Below are 12,131 nucleotides of genomic sequence, written 5' to 3' on the forward strand. Positions count from 1 at the left end.
AAGTTATTATTTAAGTTTTTATTATATTAACTTTATATTATAACTATTAGTTAATTATTATAGTATTAATATCTAAATTATAGGCTAGAAGTATTATTTATAGTTAAGGCTTATAGCTATAAGCTTATTCTAGCAGAGAGAACCTAGTTAATAAGCATGCACTGCGTGTTGACGAAGAAGCCGATGATGTTCTCAAGTTCCCAGCGATTACGGTTGGCGATAGGTGTGCCGATGACAGCGTCGTCAACGCCTGTAAGACGATAGTGCGCTGCGCGGAAAGTAGCGAGTAGCACGGCGAATGAGGTGGTGTTGTTCTCGTTGCAGAAGTCACGTAGGTTATGGTACAGTTCCCCATCGATAGAGACTGGCACAACACCAGCTTCACCGGATAGAAGGGCCGGCCGAGGGAAGTCAGTGGGTAACTTGGCCGGCGAACAATCAGCGAGTTGTTTCTTCCAGTAGTCAAGCTGCTTCTCATGTTTGAGAGCTTGAGCTTCTTGCTTCTGCCACATGGCAAAGTCGCTGTACTGGATGGGGAGAGGGTTCATGGCTGAAAGGGGATCGTGGCCTTGAAGAGCTGCGGCGTAGAGTTGGCTGAGATCGTGGCGGAGAACGTCGATTGACCAGCCGTCGGAGATGATATGGTGCATGACGATAGAAAGAACGTAGTCAGTATCCGTCAGGCGGATGAGGAGCGCTCTCCACCCTGCTTCGGAGGTGAGATCGAATGGAGTGGTCTGCTCTTGCTCAAGGAGTCGGAGGTAGTCGCCGTCTATGGCTTCGACAATTCTCAATTCTTTGGACAGGGTTTGGTGAATAATCTGTACACCCGCGCCGTCGCGGTCCTCGAAAGTAGTCCTCAGGGTCTCGTGGCGCTGTTCCAAGGCCATCAGAGCTCGACTCAAAGCATCAACGTCTACCAATCCTCGCATCCGAACAGCGTACGGAATCAAGTACCATAGAGCGCCAACCTCGAGCTGATCCAGGAACCAGAGTCGGCCTTGAGGGTAGGACTGTTCAACAGGCCCATCGCGAGTGGTCGCTGGGATGAGCGCGTACGGAACAGCGCTACCGTTGATGATAGTTTCAAGGCCAGCGAGCGTAGGGTTCTTGTATATGTCAGAGACCTTGAGCTCAATGCCAGTTGACCGAGCCATGTTGACCATCTTGATAGCAGTGATGGAGTGGCCTCCGAGCTCAAAGAAGGTTGACCCAATGTTGGAAGCGCTGGGTTCGAGGCCCAGGCATTGACACCAAACCTCCTCCAGCTTGGATTGGCTGCTGTTTGCTGGACAGCTCAATTGAGATGGTTGTGGGCTTGTTCCTTGGGGCTGCTGGGCCAACAATTCGCTACCAATAGAGCGAAGCTTTCGTCTGTTAACCTTGCCGGTCGCAGTGCGAGGAAGATGCTGCATGCTGATGTAGCACGATGGGATAGAATGGCGCGAAAGGACTTGCTCCAGCTTTGCACTTATGTCCTTAGTCGCAGCAAGATCAAGAATCGTGCCATCTCCTGCAGCCTTGGTTTCATGAGAGGCGATCAAAAATGCAACGAGAACAGTGCTCGTAGGCGAGTCCGATGTCTTGACAGCTTCAACAACAATAGACATATCGTCAGGCAATTGCTGTCTGAGGTGAGTCTCCACTGCTCCAAGCTCAACGCGCTGTCCTCTGATCTTGACCTGCGAGTCTATGCGGCCGAGACAAACAACAGTGCCATCAGATGCATAACGCGCAAGATCACCAGTTCGATAGAACTTCAATCCATCAGGTAGGTGTTTAGAGGGATACCATGCTGGAACTGTTGAGAAGAAAGGTGACTTCTTTGTTGGTGGAGGAATGATGTAGTCGCGCGAAATTCCTGGACTCTCAATCACAAGTTCACCGATTGCGCCGATCGGGACTAGACGATTTGGATCACTGGGATCAGTGATCCAAGAGTGCGCGCCGACCGAGTGACCAATGTTGTTTGAATCAACACCAGATGAACTGATGCTTCCAACGAAGCAGATCGAAGAACTCTCGCTCTGACCGTAGTCATCCAAGAGTTGAACGCTCGGCGCCCAAATGGCGTTGACAGACGGCGACATCTGCTCACCAACAAGCACCAGAGTCTGTAGCCCAGGGACATCATCAGGCTGAAACGTTTCCATATACGACGGAGTAGCCATCATCCAATTGACGTTGGCCCGATTCACGAAAGCAGGAAAATTGTTCATGCGGTCGTCATCAGAGGGAATACACACGCAACCGCCGTGGATCAACGTCGTCATGATCTCAAGAAGAAACGCGCCGAATGCATGAGATCCGAATTGAAGAGCGCGCGTGTCGCTGTTGATACCGAGTGCGGAACCGAATTTGAGAGCGTAGGCTGAAAAGGCGCGATGCTCGATCATGATGCCCTTTGGATCGCCTGTGCTACCAGATGTGAAGATCACGTAGGCTAGGTCCTCAGGAGCAACCGCAGCAAGTACAAGATCTTGCTTCGAGGCGCAGGTGCAAATGAGTGATTGAACAAGCTCATCGTCAATAACAATGCAGCGTCCAACAATGCCTCGTACTTTACTACTGTAAAGCTTGGAAGTAAGCGAAACTGTCGCGCCCGTCTGCCCAACGACCTGCGCTACTCTAGCAGGCGGATCATTCGGATCAATAAGCGTAAAGGCATGGCCGGCTTTCAAGACCGCTAGCATTGAAGCGACGACCCATTTTGACTTCTGAAGGTAAATGGGGAGTATCGCATGCTCTTGGTCTGGGGTGCTGAACTTGATGAGTGCTGCTAGACGAGATGTGATGTTGTCAAGCTTAAAGTTTCGACACGCTGTCTCTGGCCGCCTGAAAGGGTCACGCCATGTGAACCTACTTGAGTTCGGTAGCCTTCTGGGAGAGACACGATAAACTCGTGGATGGACGCTTCTTGACATATGCGATGGACATTTGCGTCGTCGACCGTATCTTCGACGCCAAGAAGGATGTTCTCCCGTAAGGTGCCTGTGAGATAATCAGCTACGTTGGTAGATAGTAGCCTGATGTGTCTGGCGTACCTTGGAACAGACTTGACTCTTGAGTAACTAGAGAGAGATGACGGCGGTATGTGTAGACATTGTTGGCAGCGATGTCTTGACCATTGCAGAGGATGCGACCGTGATCAGGATCGTAGAATCTATGAGTAGCATCATGTTAGCATTCCCCACAAACATATCAAGAGGCTTCTACGTACCTTTCGAGGAGAGAGACTATGCTACTCTTTCCGCTCCCCGACGCACCAACAAGAGGAGCGAATTGGCCCTTCTCAATCGTAAGACTGAGACCCTGGAATACAGGCACGTCACGAGTAGGATACTTGAAGTGAATGTTGTCCAGTTCAATCTTCATACCATCGCCATGAGAAACGAACGGTGCGCCGGTAGCTTCAGGGCCGTCCCTGACTTGACTATCCCTCAGTCCAAGGATACGATTGGCAGCTGCACGGACTTGAGCGACATTGGGCCCAAAGCTGAGTGCACGACCTGTTGTCTCGCCTGCGTTCAGTACAGACATGAAGCACACGAAGAAGCTCTCTGGATCATACTCGCCCTTAGCCTTTAGATATTAACAGTTATATCAGCTATCGATATACCTCCTTTAAGGGGCAAAAATCACCGAACCTTAACATACTAGTAAGGTATTAAAATAAACTTAGTAAAGTACACCCTAAGCTTAGGCTAAATTTACCTAACATTTTCATCCCTTAGGGTCCAAGGTCCTGTGTTTCCTTTCCTCCCCTAGACCCTATCGCACTCATCGCACTCATCGCACTCATCGCACTCATCACACTTATCATACTTATCACATCCACGGTCACGTTACAGTCGCGTCGGCCACCGAGCGTTTGTCACGGCCTCCATCACCGGCGTTCATCCTCATCGTTGGTGTCGTTGTGACATCGCGGCGTCGTCCATCGTGGCGTCGTCCATCGCGGCATCCTCTCCTCCTCGCATCCCTACCATTACCACAACGATACCAGCGATGAGGACATATCACAACAACACCAGCGATAAGGACGAAGAGCGCGACGTCCCCCGCGCATCCCTACCATTACCACAATAACAGCAGTGATGAGGATGAACAGCGCGACGTGACGCCGCGCTGGACGCCACAACAAAGGCTGGTGATGGATGCCGCGCTGTTCGTCCTCATCGCTGGTGTTGTTGTGGTAATGGTAGGGATGCGAGGAGGAGAGGACGCCTCGCTGTTTATCCTCATCGCTGGTATCGTTGTAGTAATGGTAGGGATGCGAGGAGGAGAGGATGCCGTGCTGTTCATCCTCATCGCTGGTGTCGTTGTAGTAACGGTAGGGATGCGAGGAGGAGAGGACGCCGCGCTGTTTATCCTCATCGCTGGTGTCGTTGTAGTAATGGTAGGGATGCGAGGAGGAGAGGATGCCGCGCTGTTCATCCTCATCGCTGGTGTCGTTGTAGTAATGGTAGGGATGCGAGGAGGAGAGGACGCCAGGCTGTTCATCCTCATCGCTGGTGTTATTGTGATATGTCCTCATCGCTGGTGTCGTTGTGGTAATGGTAGGGATGCGAGGAGGATGTCGTGGAGGAATTCTCTCAGTTGGGTATGAACGCCATTAACAAAGGCCCGCGAGGAAGGCCGGTGATGGAGGCCGCGACGATCTCTAACAGCAGAGGAATCCTCCCAGTTAGGTATTAACGCCATCAATAGCAGAGGAATCCTCCCAGTTGGGTATTAACGTCATCAATAATACCGTAAAATCCATAAACTCATTATCATCAAGGCCTCGACAGAGGCCGCGGAGGGGGGCCGTCACGAATCCTCCCAGTTAGCCTGTTAGGTATTAACGCCATCAACAACAGCCGCGATAAAGGCCGGTGATGGAGGCCGCGACGATCTCTAACAGCAGAGGAATCCTCCCAGTTGGGTATTAACACCACCAATAGCAGAGGAATCCTCCCGGTTGGATATTAACGAATCCTCCCAGTTGGGTATTAACACCATCAACAGCAGAGGAATCCTCCCAGTTAGGTATTAACGCCATCAATAGCAGAGGAATCCTCCCGGTTGGATATTAACGAATCCTCCCAGTTGGGTATTAACGCCATCAATAATGCCGTAAAATCCATAAACTCATTATCATCAAGGCCGCGGAGGGGGGCCGCCACGAATCCTCCCAGTTAGGTATTAACACCATCAACAACAGCCGCGATAAAGGCCGGTAATGGAGGCCGCGGGACAGCTCGACCTGACGTCTTACATGACCTTCTTAGTTTCATTGTCAGTTTGACATCTCTATGACTTTTTGGCCTGATTGTCAGTGACATCTATTAGGGAGTGAGAAAATATACTACTTTAGAAGAGGATGTTAAAAGAACCTCAATAAAGACTCCCCTAAACTTAGGCTAGATTACCTAACTCTTTTCGCTACTTAGGATAAAGCTTTATTAAGGAAGAGTTTGCCATGGCCTGTCGTTGACTCCCACTGATGGGTCGAAGATTCCAAAGACTGCGGGAATCCACACTGCGACTCAGTTCTGGAAGGGTTAGGGCTATGATGCGAAACCCTGACATCTTGCTGCTTGACGAGGCGACAAGTTCTCTCGACTCAGAGAGTGAGAAGCTGGTCCAAGAGGCGTTTGAGAGGGCTGGCAAAGGCCGTACTATGGTCGTCGTTGCCCATCGTCTTGCAACTGTGCAAAATGCCGATGTCATCTTTGTTCTTGGTGAGGGCAAGTTGATTGAGGAGGGGAGCCATCGCGAGTTATTGGCTGCGCGTGATATTTACTGGCAGATGGTAAGTCCACCCGCCCTTGTCCCCTGGATTTGTAATCCCTTGATTGAGCTGAGTGCTGACTTTTTAACAGTGTCAAAGCCAGGCTTTGGATCAGTAGATGTCCCCTTAACTTTAGGTGATGTCGCCGTCGCACGAACTTACTTTATTTATATTTACTGTACTATAAACTATCACAACGTGCCAATGTCTACATCATTCCAAAATCTCTGGTGATCAAGCGTGGATGTCAGCCACTGTCTCAGCTTCGTCATCCAAGAGCCCGTTTCACGGCGAGCCATGCCTCGTGTTCCGTACACTATGCAAAGAGGCATTGAGCAGAGTCCCGTTTCTCTTTCGAATTAATCGCATACGTGCTGTATATGTAGAGACTAACAAGTTTATTTATCTCACTGCCTGAATGTATTATTAAGTCTATACGCCCTCTAAGACCCCCAAATAAATGAATCTCCGGCTGACACGGTTACCGCATCAGGTATCACAGTGTTCGTTGCGATATCAGTCGCCACAACAGTACCATACTCGGTGATAGTGACAAAACCTGTGTTGGTAACATACACGCTGTTATACGCAGTGGCAGAAGCAGTATTAGAATTCGTTGTTTGGATCGTGTTGCGGTTGGTCATCCCGACAGTGTTGTAGTTTGTGACTACTACGGTTTTGTAGTTTGTCACCGTGACTGTAACCGGTTTGGTCATCGTGGCACTCTTGCGCTGTGTTATCGATTTGGTGTTTCGATTTGTTACGGCCAAGGTCTTGATATCTGTTGCGGTTTTAGTTGTCTTACTATAGATAGTAGAAACTTGCTTCCTTGTAATATAGCTTGTTGTGTACTTTTTAGCCATATTAGTGACAGTCTGTGTTGTTGTGGCAGCGGGTTTGTTGCTGATATAACATAAACTGCGTTAAGGTTCGGGTTTTAGAAGAGGCTTTAGCCCCTAGGCTATAAAGGTAAAGAATATTAATAAATATATATAAGTAATATATTTATTACCTTTATAATTACTTAAAGTCTTACTTTTAATTAAAAAGCTAAATAGTTTAATAATTAACTTTAAAAATATATAAAGAAATAGCTATTATTTATTTATAAAAATAATTAAGTTAAAGTATATAAAATATATATAAAGTAAATTACTTATTAAAAATAAGTTTATTAATTTAAAATAATACTTTTAAAATAACTTTTATTATAATTATATTTATATAATAAGTAATTAGTAAGTAGCTTTAATTACTTTTTTACTTTTTAATATATTTTATATTATTTAATTAAGTAATATATTTATTTTAATTAAAGTTACTTAAAATACTATAGCTTAAAGGTAACTTTATTAATTAAATTTATTAAGATTTTAATCTAGCTAGAGACTTTATAATTAATACTTTTATAACTATTATTAAAATATTTAAGTTTTATTTATTAGTTATTACTAAGTTAAGGCTATAAAAAAAAATATTTTATATTATATAATATTATAAATTTACTTTAAAAGCTATAGTTAAATATTAGTAATAAAAATAGTTATAAAATACTTTTTAAAAATATTTTAAAAGGTAATATTAAAAATATTATTTTTATAAGTTTTATTTACTTTACTTATAATATTTATAAAAATAGTTATAAAAGTTAAAGTTATTAAAAAATAATTTCTTAATATAACTTAAAGGTATTATTAAATAATAAAATAATAATAATTAATAAAATAAACTAAAATTAAGCTTAAGTATATTATATAATAAACTTATAAAAAAATATATATTTTTTTTATTTTCTTTAATAATAAGTTAAGTAATAAGTAATAACTATAAGAAAAAGTTAAATAAGCTAGTAATATTAAGTAAAAAAGCTTATTTATTAAAAATTTAGTTATAATTAAAACTAGGTTTTTAATTAAATAAAGCTTTACTAAATAAATTATAAAGGTTTTAAATATAAAAGTAATATAAATAAGTACTGCTAATAACAAGAGGATCCTTAAGTAGTAAGTAAGAAGGAACCTGTTTAATAGGTATAGCTCGCTTGGCTGGCTTAAAGAAAGAGTTAGCAGAAGTTCATGGGGGTGAAAATACTGACCAGGTTTGCGAGAAAGGTTACCTACCTTGCTTTGTGCCGGACACTCAAGATCGTAGAATTTGATATGGCTGCTTGCAGAAAAGTCCGTAGCGATAACCCTAGCAATCATTAGTTCCATAAAATGGTCAGACAAGGCCAGCAATTCTAGAACGAGCTATATGTATTGTCAGTATAGGTTTTACTTACGCTGGTTTTTTGAAGCATGCGCATAATCTAGGGATATACCCAAAGTTCACAGCACCCTAATTTGTTTCACAAAACGACTTACACGAGCCCCAGTCGTTGTAAGAGCCTGAGTTTACAAAATACGCGCTAGTTCCATATCCAGGAATGGCGCAGTGGTATTCTAGAGGGCGATGGTCAGTACTAGGCTATAAAGCCGCGGTTTTGAGAATTTCTCACCATTGCCAACCGAAGTTGTGGGAGCTGCTCCTCTGTTTTGTGTTATTGACTGCTCTCTTGCAGATTTCTCTTGACAAACTTACGTGACTCTGGAGTGGTTGTTAGCTTCGTGTATAGATTGTAGGAGATGATACTTACGTGACAGTGACTGTAGTTGGGACACTCACGGTGATATCTTGCGTATCAATGTCTGTAACGTCAATGGCAGAGGTCACATCAACTGTCGTGGTGATGGTCGTGGTGACTTGCTGAGTCACCACATCTGTCACTTGCGCTGTACTAGTCTTTGTCACTTGAGTCATATCTGTATCAGTTGACATGTCTGTCATGGTATTGGTGATTATCTTGGTCGCAAAGTCGGTAACAGTAGATATCTGTATCTCCGTGACGACCGTCGAAATAGTTCTTATTAATTGTGTTTAAATAATATAATGCACATTAATGTGAACCTTCTGGATTTGAACTAGTACTGCCGTCTTGGTCACTATCTTGGTCATGTCGCTAGTGACTAGTAGGGTAGCTGTTATCGTTTTAGTGCTTTGGAGGTATGTGGAGCAGAACGCGGATCTGTAAGCTTTATTGCTTCTTGTTAAGACCTGACTTTATATATAGGTCTTATTATATAATTAAGGAATATATTATAATCCCGATAACTAATTAGGGCATATTATATACTAAAATAATAAGAAAATCCAGGGCTTTTAATTAGTATACTTACTTAAGTAAAATATAAAAAATTAAGTAAGTTTTATATATTAAAGTTTTTTTATAAACTTTAAATATTTCTTATTAAAGAAATATAAGTTAAAAAGTTATATAACTTAGATTATATAATAATTATATAATAAGGATTATATATATTAGATTTTTACTTTTTAATTAAATAATTTATAATATACTATAAGAAACCTTACTTTTTTATTTTAGCTTTATAAGTCTAGCTAAGCTTAATGCCTTTTAAATTAAGTAAAAAGTATATTATATTTTTTTTTAAATTTTAGTAGTTTTTATAATAGTCTTTTTATTATTATTAAAGCTATCTCTTTTTAAGAATTATAATACTTACTTTTTTATAAAGTTTATATAAAACTCTAGATTTTTTATTTTTAAAACTTCTTTTTTTTATAAGATTAATTAACTTTTTTATTATATAATATATATTATTAAATTTAAAAAAATTTATTTTATTTAATAAACTTACTTTTATTTTATAAATCTTACTTTATACTTTATTATTTAATAGTTATAATCTTTTATTTACTTAATTCTATTTTAACTTTTTTATTAATTACTATAATATATTTTATTTTATAGCCTTAACTTAGTAATAATTAATAAATAGAACTTAGATATTTTAATAATAGCTATAAAAGTATTAACTATAAAATCTCTAGCTAGACTAAAATCTTAATAAACTTAATTAATAAAGTTACTTTTAGGCTATAGTATTTTAAGTAACTTTAATTAAGATAAATATATTACCTAACTAATTAAAGAGCTATAAAAAAGCTTAATTAATAAAATCTATAACTCCCCTATAACTTTAACCTTTCCTAATCTATCTATTACTTAATAAAGTTATTATAATAATTATAAAATTATTAAGGAACTAACTAAGCTTAAGTTATCTATAAGTTCTTTACTTTAACTATATTAAATTAATACTACTAACCTTAATTATAGTTAAGATATTAAACTTAAATAGCCTATAACTTTAAACTATTAACTAATTAAGTATATAATCCTTACCCCTACCTAGCTATAGCTAAGAGATTAGTAATAATAATATTATAAACCTTATTTAAAGTATAACCTTAAAAGCTAGAATATAAGTATAAAAACTAGTAAAAAAAGTATTTATAATTAGCTATAATAATTAAATAAATAAGTAGTTATTTAGCTTAATTAGATTTAAATATAAGATATTCTATTACTTAGACCTTAATTCTAATACTATTTAAAATTAGTACTAAAGTAAAATACTATTCTTAAGTATTAAGTAATAATATACTAATACCTTAGGCTTAATAACAGATTATTAAATTAATAAACTAAAGACTTATTATAGCCTTTAGATTATAATAATTATTAATCTTATAAGTATAATCCTTATAAACCTAGAGGTATACTTTCTATAAGTAGTATTTAGAGTTTATATATAATAGAATTGCTTAAAAAATTTATAAGATAAAAAATTCAGTATATAAGAAAAAGTTTTATTTAAAAGTTAAAAGAGCCTTTTAGTAAGTAAATAAAGCTATAATTAATTAAATAGAATTTGCCTAATTAAGCATATTTACCCTATAAAATAATAACTAATACTAAGGCAATAAACAGTAATATTAATAATAATAATATATTTTATTACTTATAGTAAATTTATTAACTATTTTATTTAAGCTTTAATATTCTTTAAGCTTTAAATTTAAAACTTTTATAACTTATTTAATAAAGCTTTATTTAATTAAAAACTTAATTTTAATTATTATTAAATATTTAATAAATAAGCTTTTTTACTTAATATTATTACTTATTTAACTTTTTTTTTATTATTTATTATTTAATTTATTATTAAATTTTATTTTTTTTTATAAATTTATTATATTATTATAATAATTATAATAAGTAACTTAAGGTAAAAAGTTTAAATAAAAATAAAAAATTATTTATTTTAATAAATAAAAAAAATAAAACTTTAAAAAAGATTTTAACTTTATTATACTTTTTTATATTTAATTTTATATATTTTATTTTTATATTTAATATTATTAAATTAATTATTTAATTCTTTTTTTTAATTACTATTAGCTTTATTTAAAGCTATTAAGCTTTTAACTTTTTATATAATAGCTTAAATAATAAAGTTTTTATAATAAGCTAAAATTATAAAGCTTAAAATTAATTAAAGTTTATTTACTTTAAGTAATATAATTATTACTTTAATTAAGTAATATAAATACTATTTACTTTTTAATAGCTATATTAATCTTTTTCCTTTATTTTAATTAAAAAAATATTAAACTTAATATATTTATTATAAAATATATTTTTTAATTTAATATTTTTTTTATTAATTATAATTCTTAATATTTATTAAAGCTATTAATATAATATTATAAAATAGCTTATAGCTATATAATTAAGCTTATTATATAATTAGCTATAACTTTAATATAGCTATTAAGCTTACTTTATAAATAGCTAATAAAGAAAATTTAAAAGATATTTATATAATAATAACTATTATTAAAAAAAACTTTTTATTAAAATATTAATTTAACTTTATTAAAATAGCTATTTTTAATTATAGCTTAATTAAATTAATTTATTATATAGACTTTTATAATTTAATTAAAATAACTTAAGTTAATAATAAACTATTAGCTTTTAAAAAGCTAGAAAAAGACTTAAAGAAAAGTTATTTTTTTTAATTAAATTAAATAACTTTTCTTATTACCTTTATAAGCCTAAACTTAAATATATATAAAAAGTAGCTTTTTAATATAATTAAAAAAGTTATTATAATAAAGAGAAAGCTACTTTTAAATTAATAATAAGCTAGTTATAATTTAAGACTATAATAATAAAAAGATAAAAGTAAAATAATAGTAAGGTTTAAAGAAATAATATTAACTTTTATATAAGTTAGTTAATAAAAGCTAAATTAACTTAAAGTTAATAATAACTAGCTTTATTAATTAAATATATATATTTAAGTATATAACTAATTACCTTTATATTTAAATTATAAATAAAATAAAATTAATAATAAAACAGTAATTAAACTAGAAATAATTAAGATTTATAGCTATAAGCTTATTTTAGTAAAAAGAACTTAGTAATTAGAGTTATAAATAA

The 12,131-nt window shown here is 36.0% G+C and overlaps 3 protein-coding genes across 3 annotated transcripts; 1 reads left to right on the plus strand and 2 right to left on the minus strand.

Moving 5' to 3' along the window:
• Window positions 1–143: 143 nt before the first annotated feature.
• Window positions 144–4,537, minus strand: BEA1_2 (Beauvericin nonribosomal cyclodepsipeptide synthetase bea1; the record flags this gene model as incomplete). Its single annotated transcript, XM_044828812.1, has 5 exons — window positions 144–2,804; window positions 2,864–2,991; window positions 3,045–3,163; window positions 3,221–3,582; window positions 4,076–4,537. 5 exons carry the CDS (start codon window positions 4,535–4,537, stop codon window positions 144–146), a joined length of 3,732 nt encoding a protein of 1,243 aa, XP_044675487.1.
• A 951-nt stretch (window positions 4,538–5,488) lies between these two features.
• BEA3 (ABC transporter bea3) lies at window positions 5,489–5,894 on the plus strand (the record flags this gene model as incomplete). The annotated part of the gene is made up of 2 exons (XM_044828813.1): window positions 5,489–5,797; window positions 5,868–5,894. The coding sequence occupies 2 exons, from the start codon at window positions 5,489–5,491 to the stop codon at window positions 5,892–5,894; spliced, it is 336 nt and encodes a 111-aa protein (XP_044675488.1).
• A 2,102-nt stretch (window positions 5,895–7,996) lies between these two features.
• Window positions 7,997–8,602, minus strand: J7337_011265 (uncharacterized protein; the record flags this gene model as incomplete). The annotated part of the gene is made up of 5 exons (XM_044828814.1): window positions 7,997–8,025; window positions 8,140–8,217; window positions 8,274–8,305; window positions 8,357–8,362; window positions 8,412–8,602. 5 exons carry the CDS (start codon window positions 8,600–8,602, stop codon window positions 7,997–7,999), a joined length of 336 nt encoding a protein of 111 aa, XP_044675489.1.
• Between the last annotated feature and the right edge of the window lie 3,529 nt (window positions 8,603–12,131).

The sequence above is a fragment of the Fusarium musae genome, chromosome 9 (genome assembly GCF_019915245.1).
Source record: "Fusarium musae strain F31 chromosome 9, whole genome shotgun sequence".
Lineage (NCBI taxonomy): Eukaryota > Fungi > Ascomycota > Sordariomycetes > Hypocreales > Nectriaceae > Fusarium > Fusarium musae.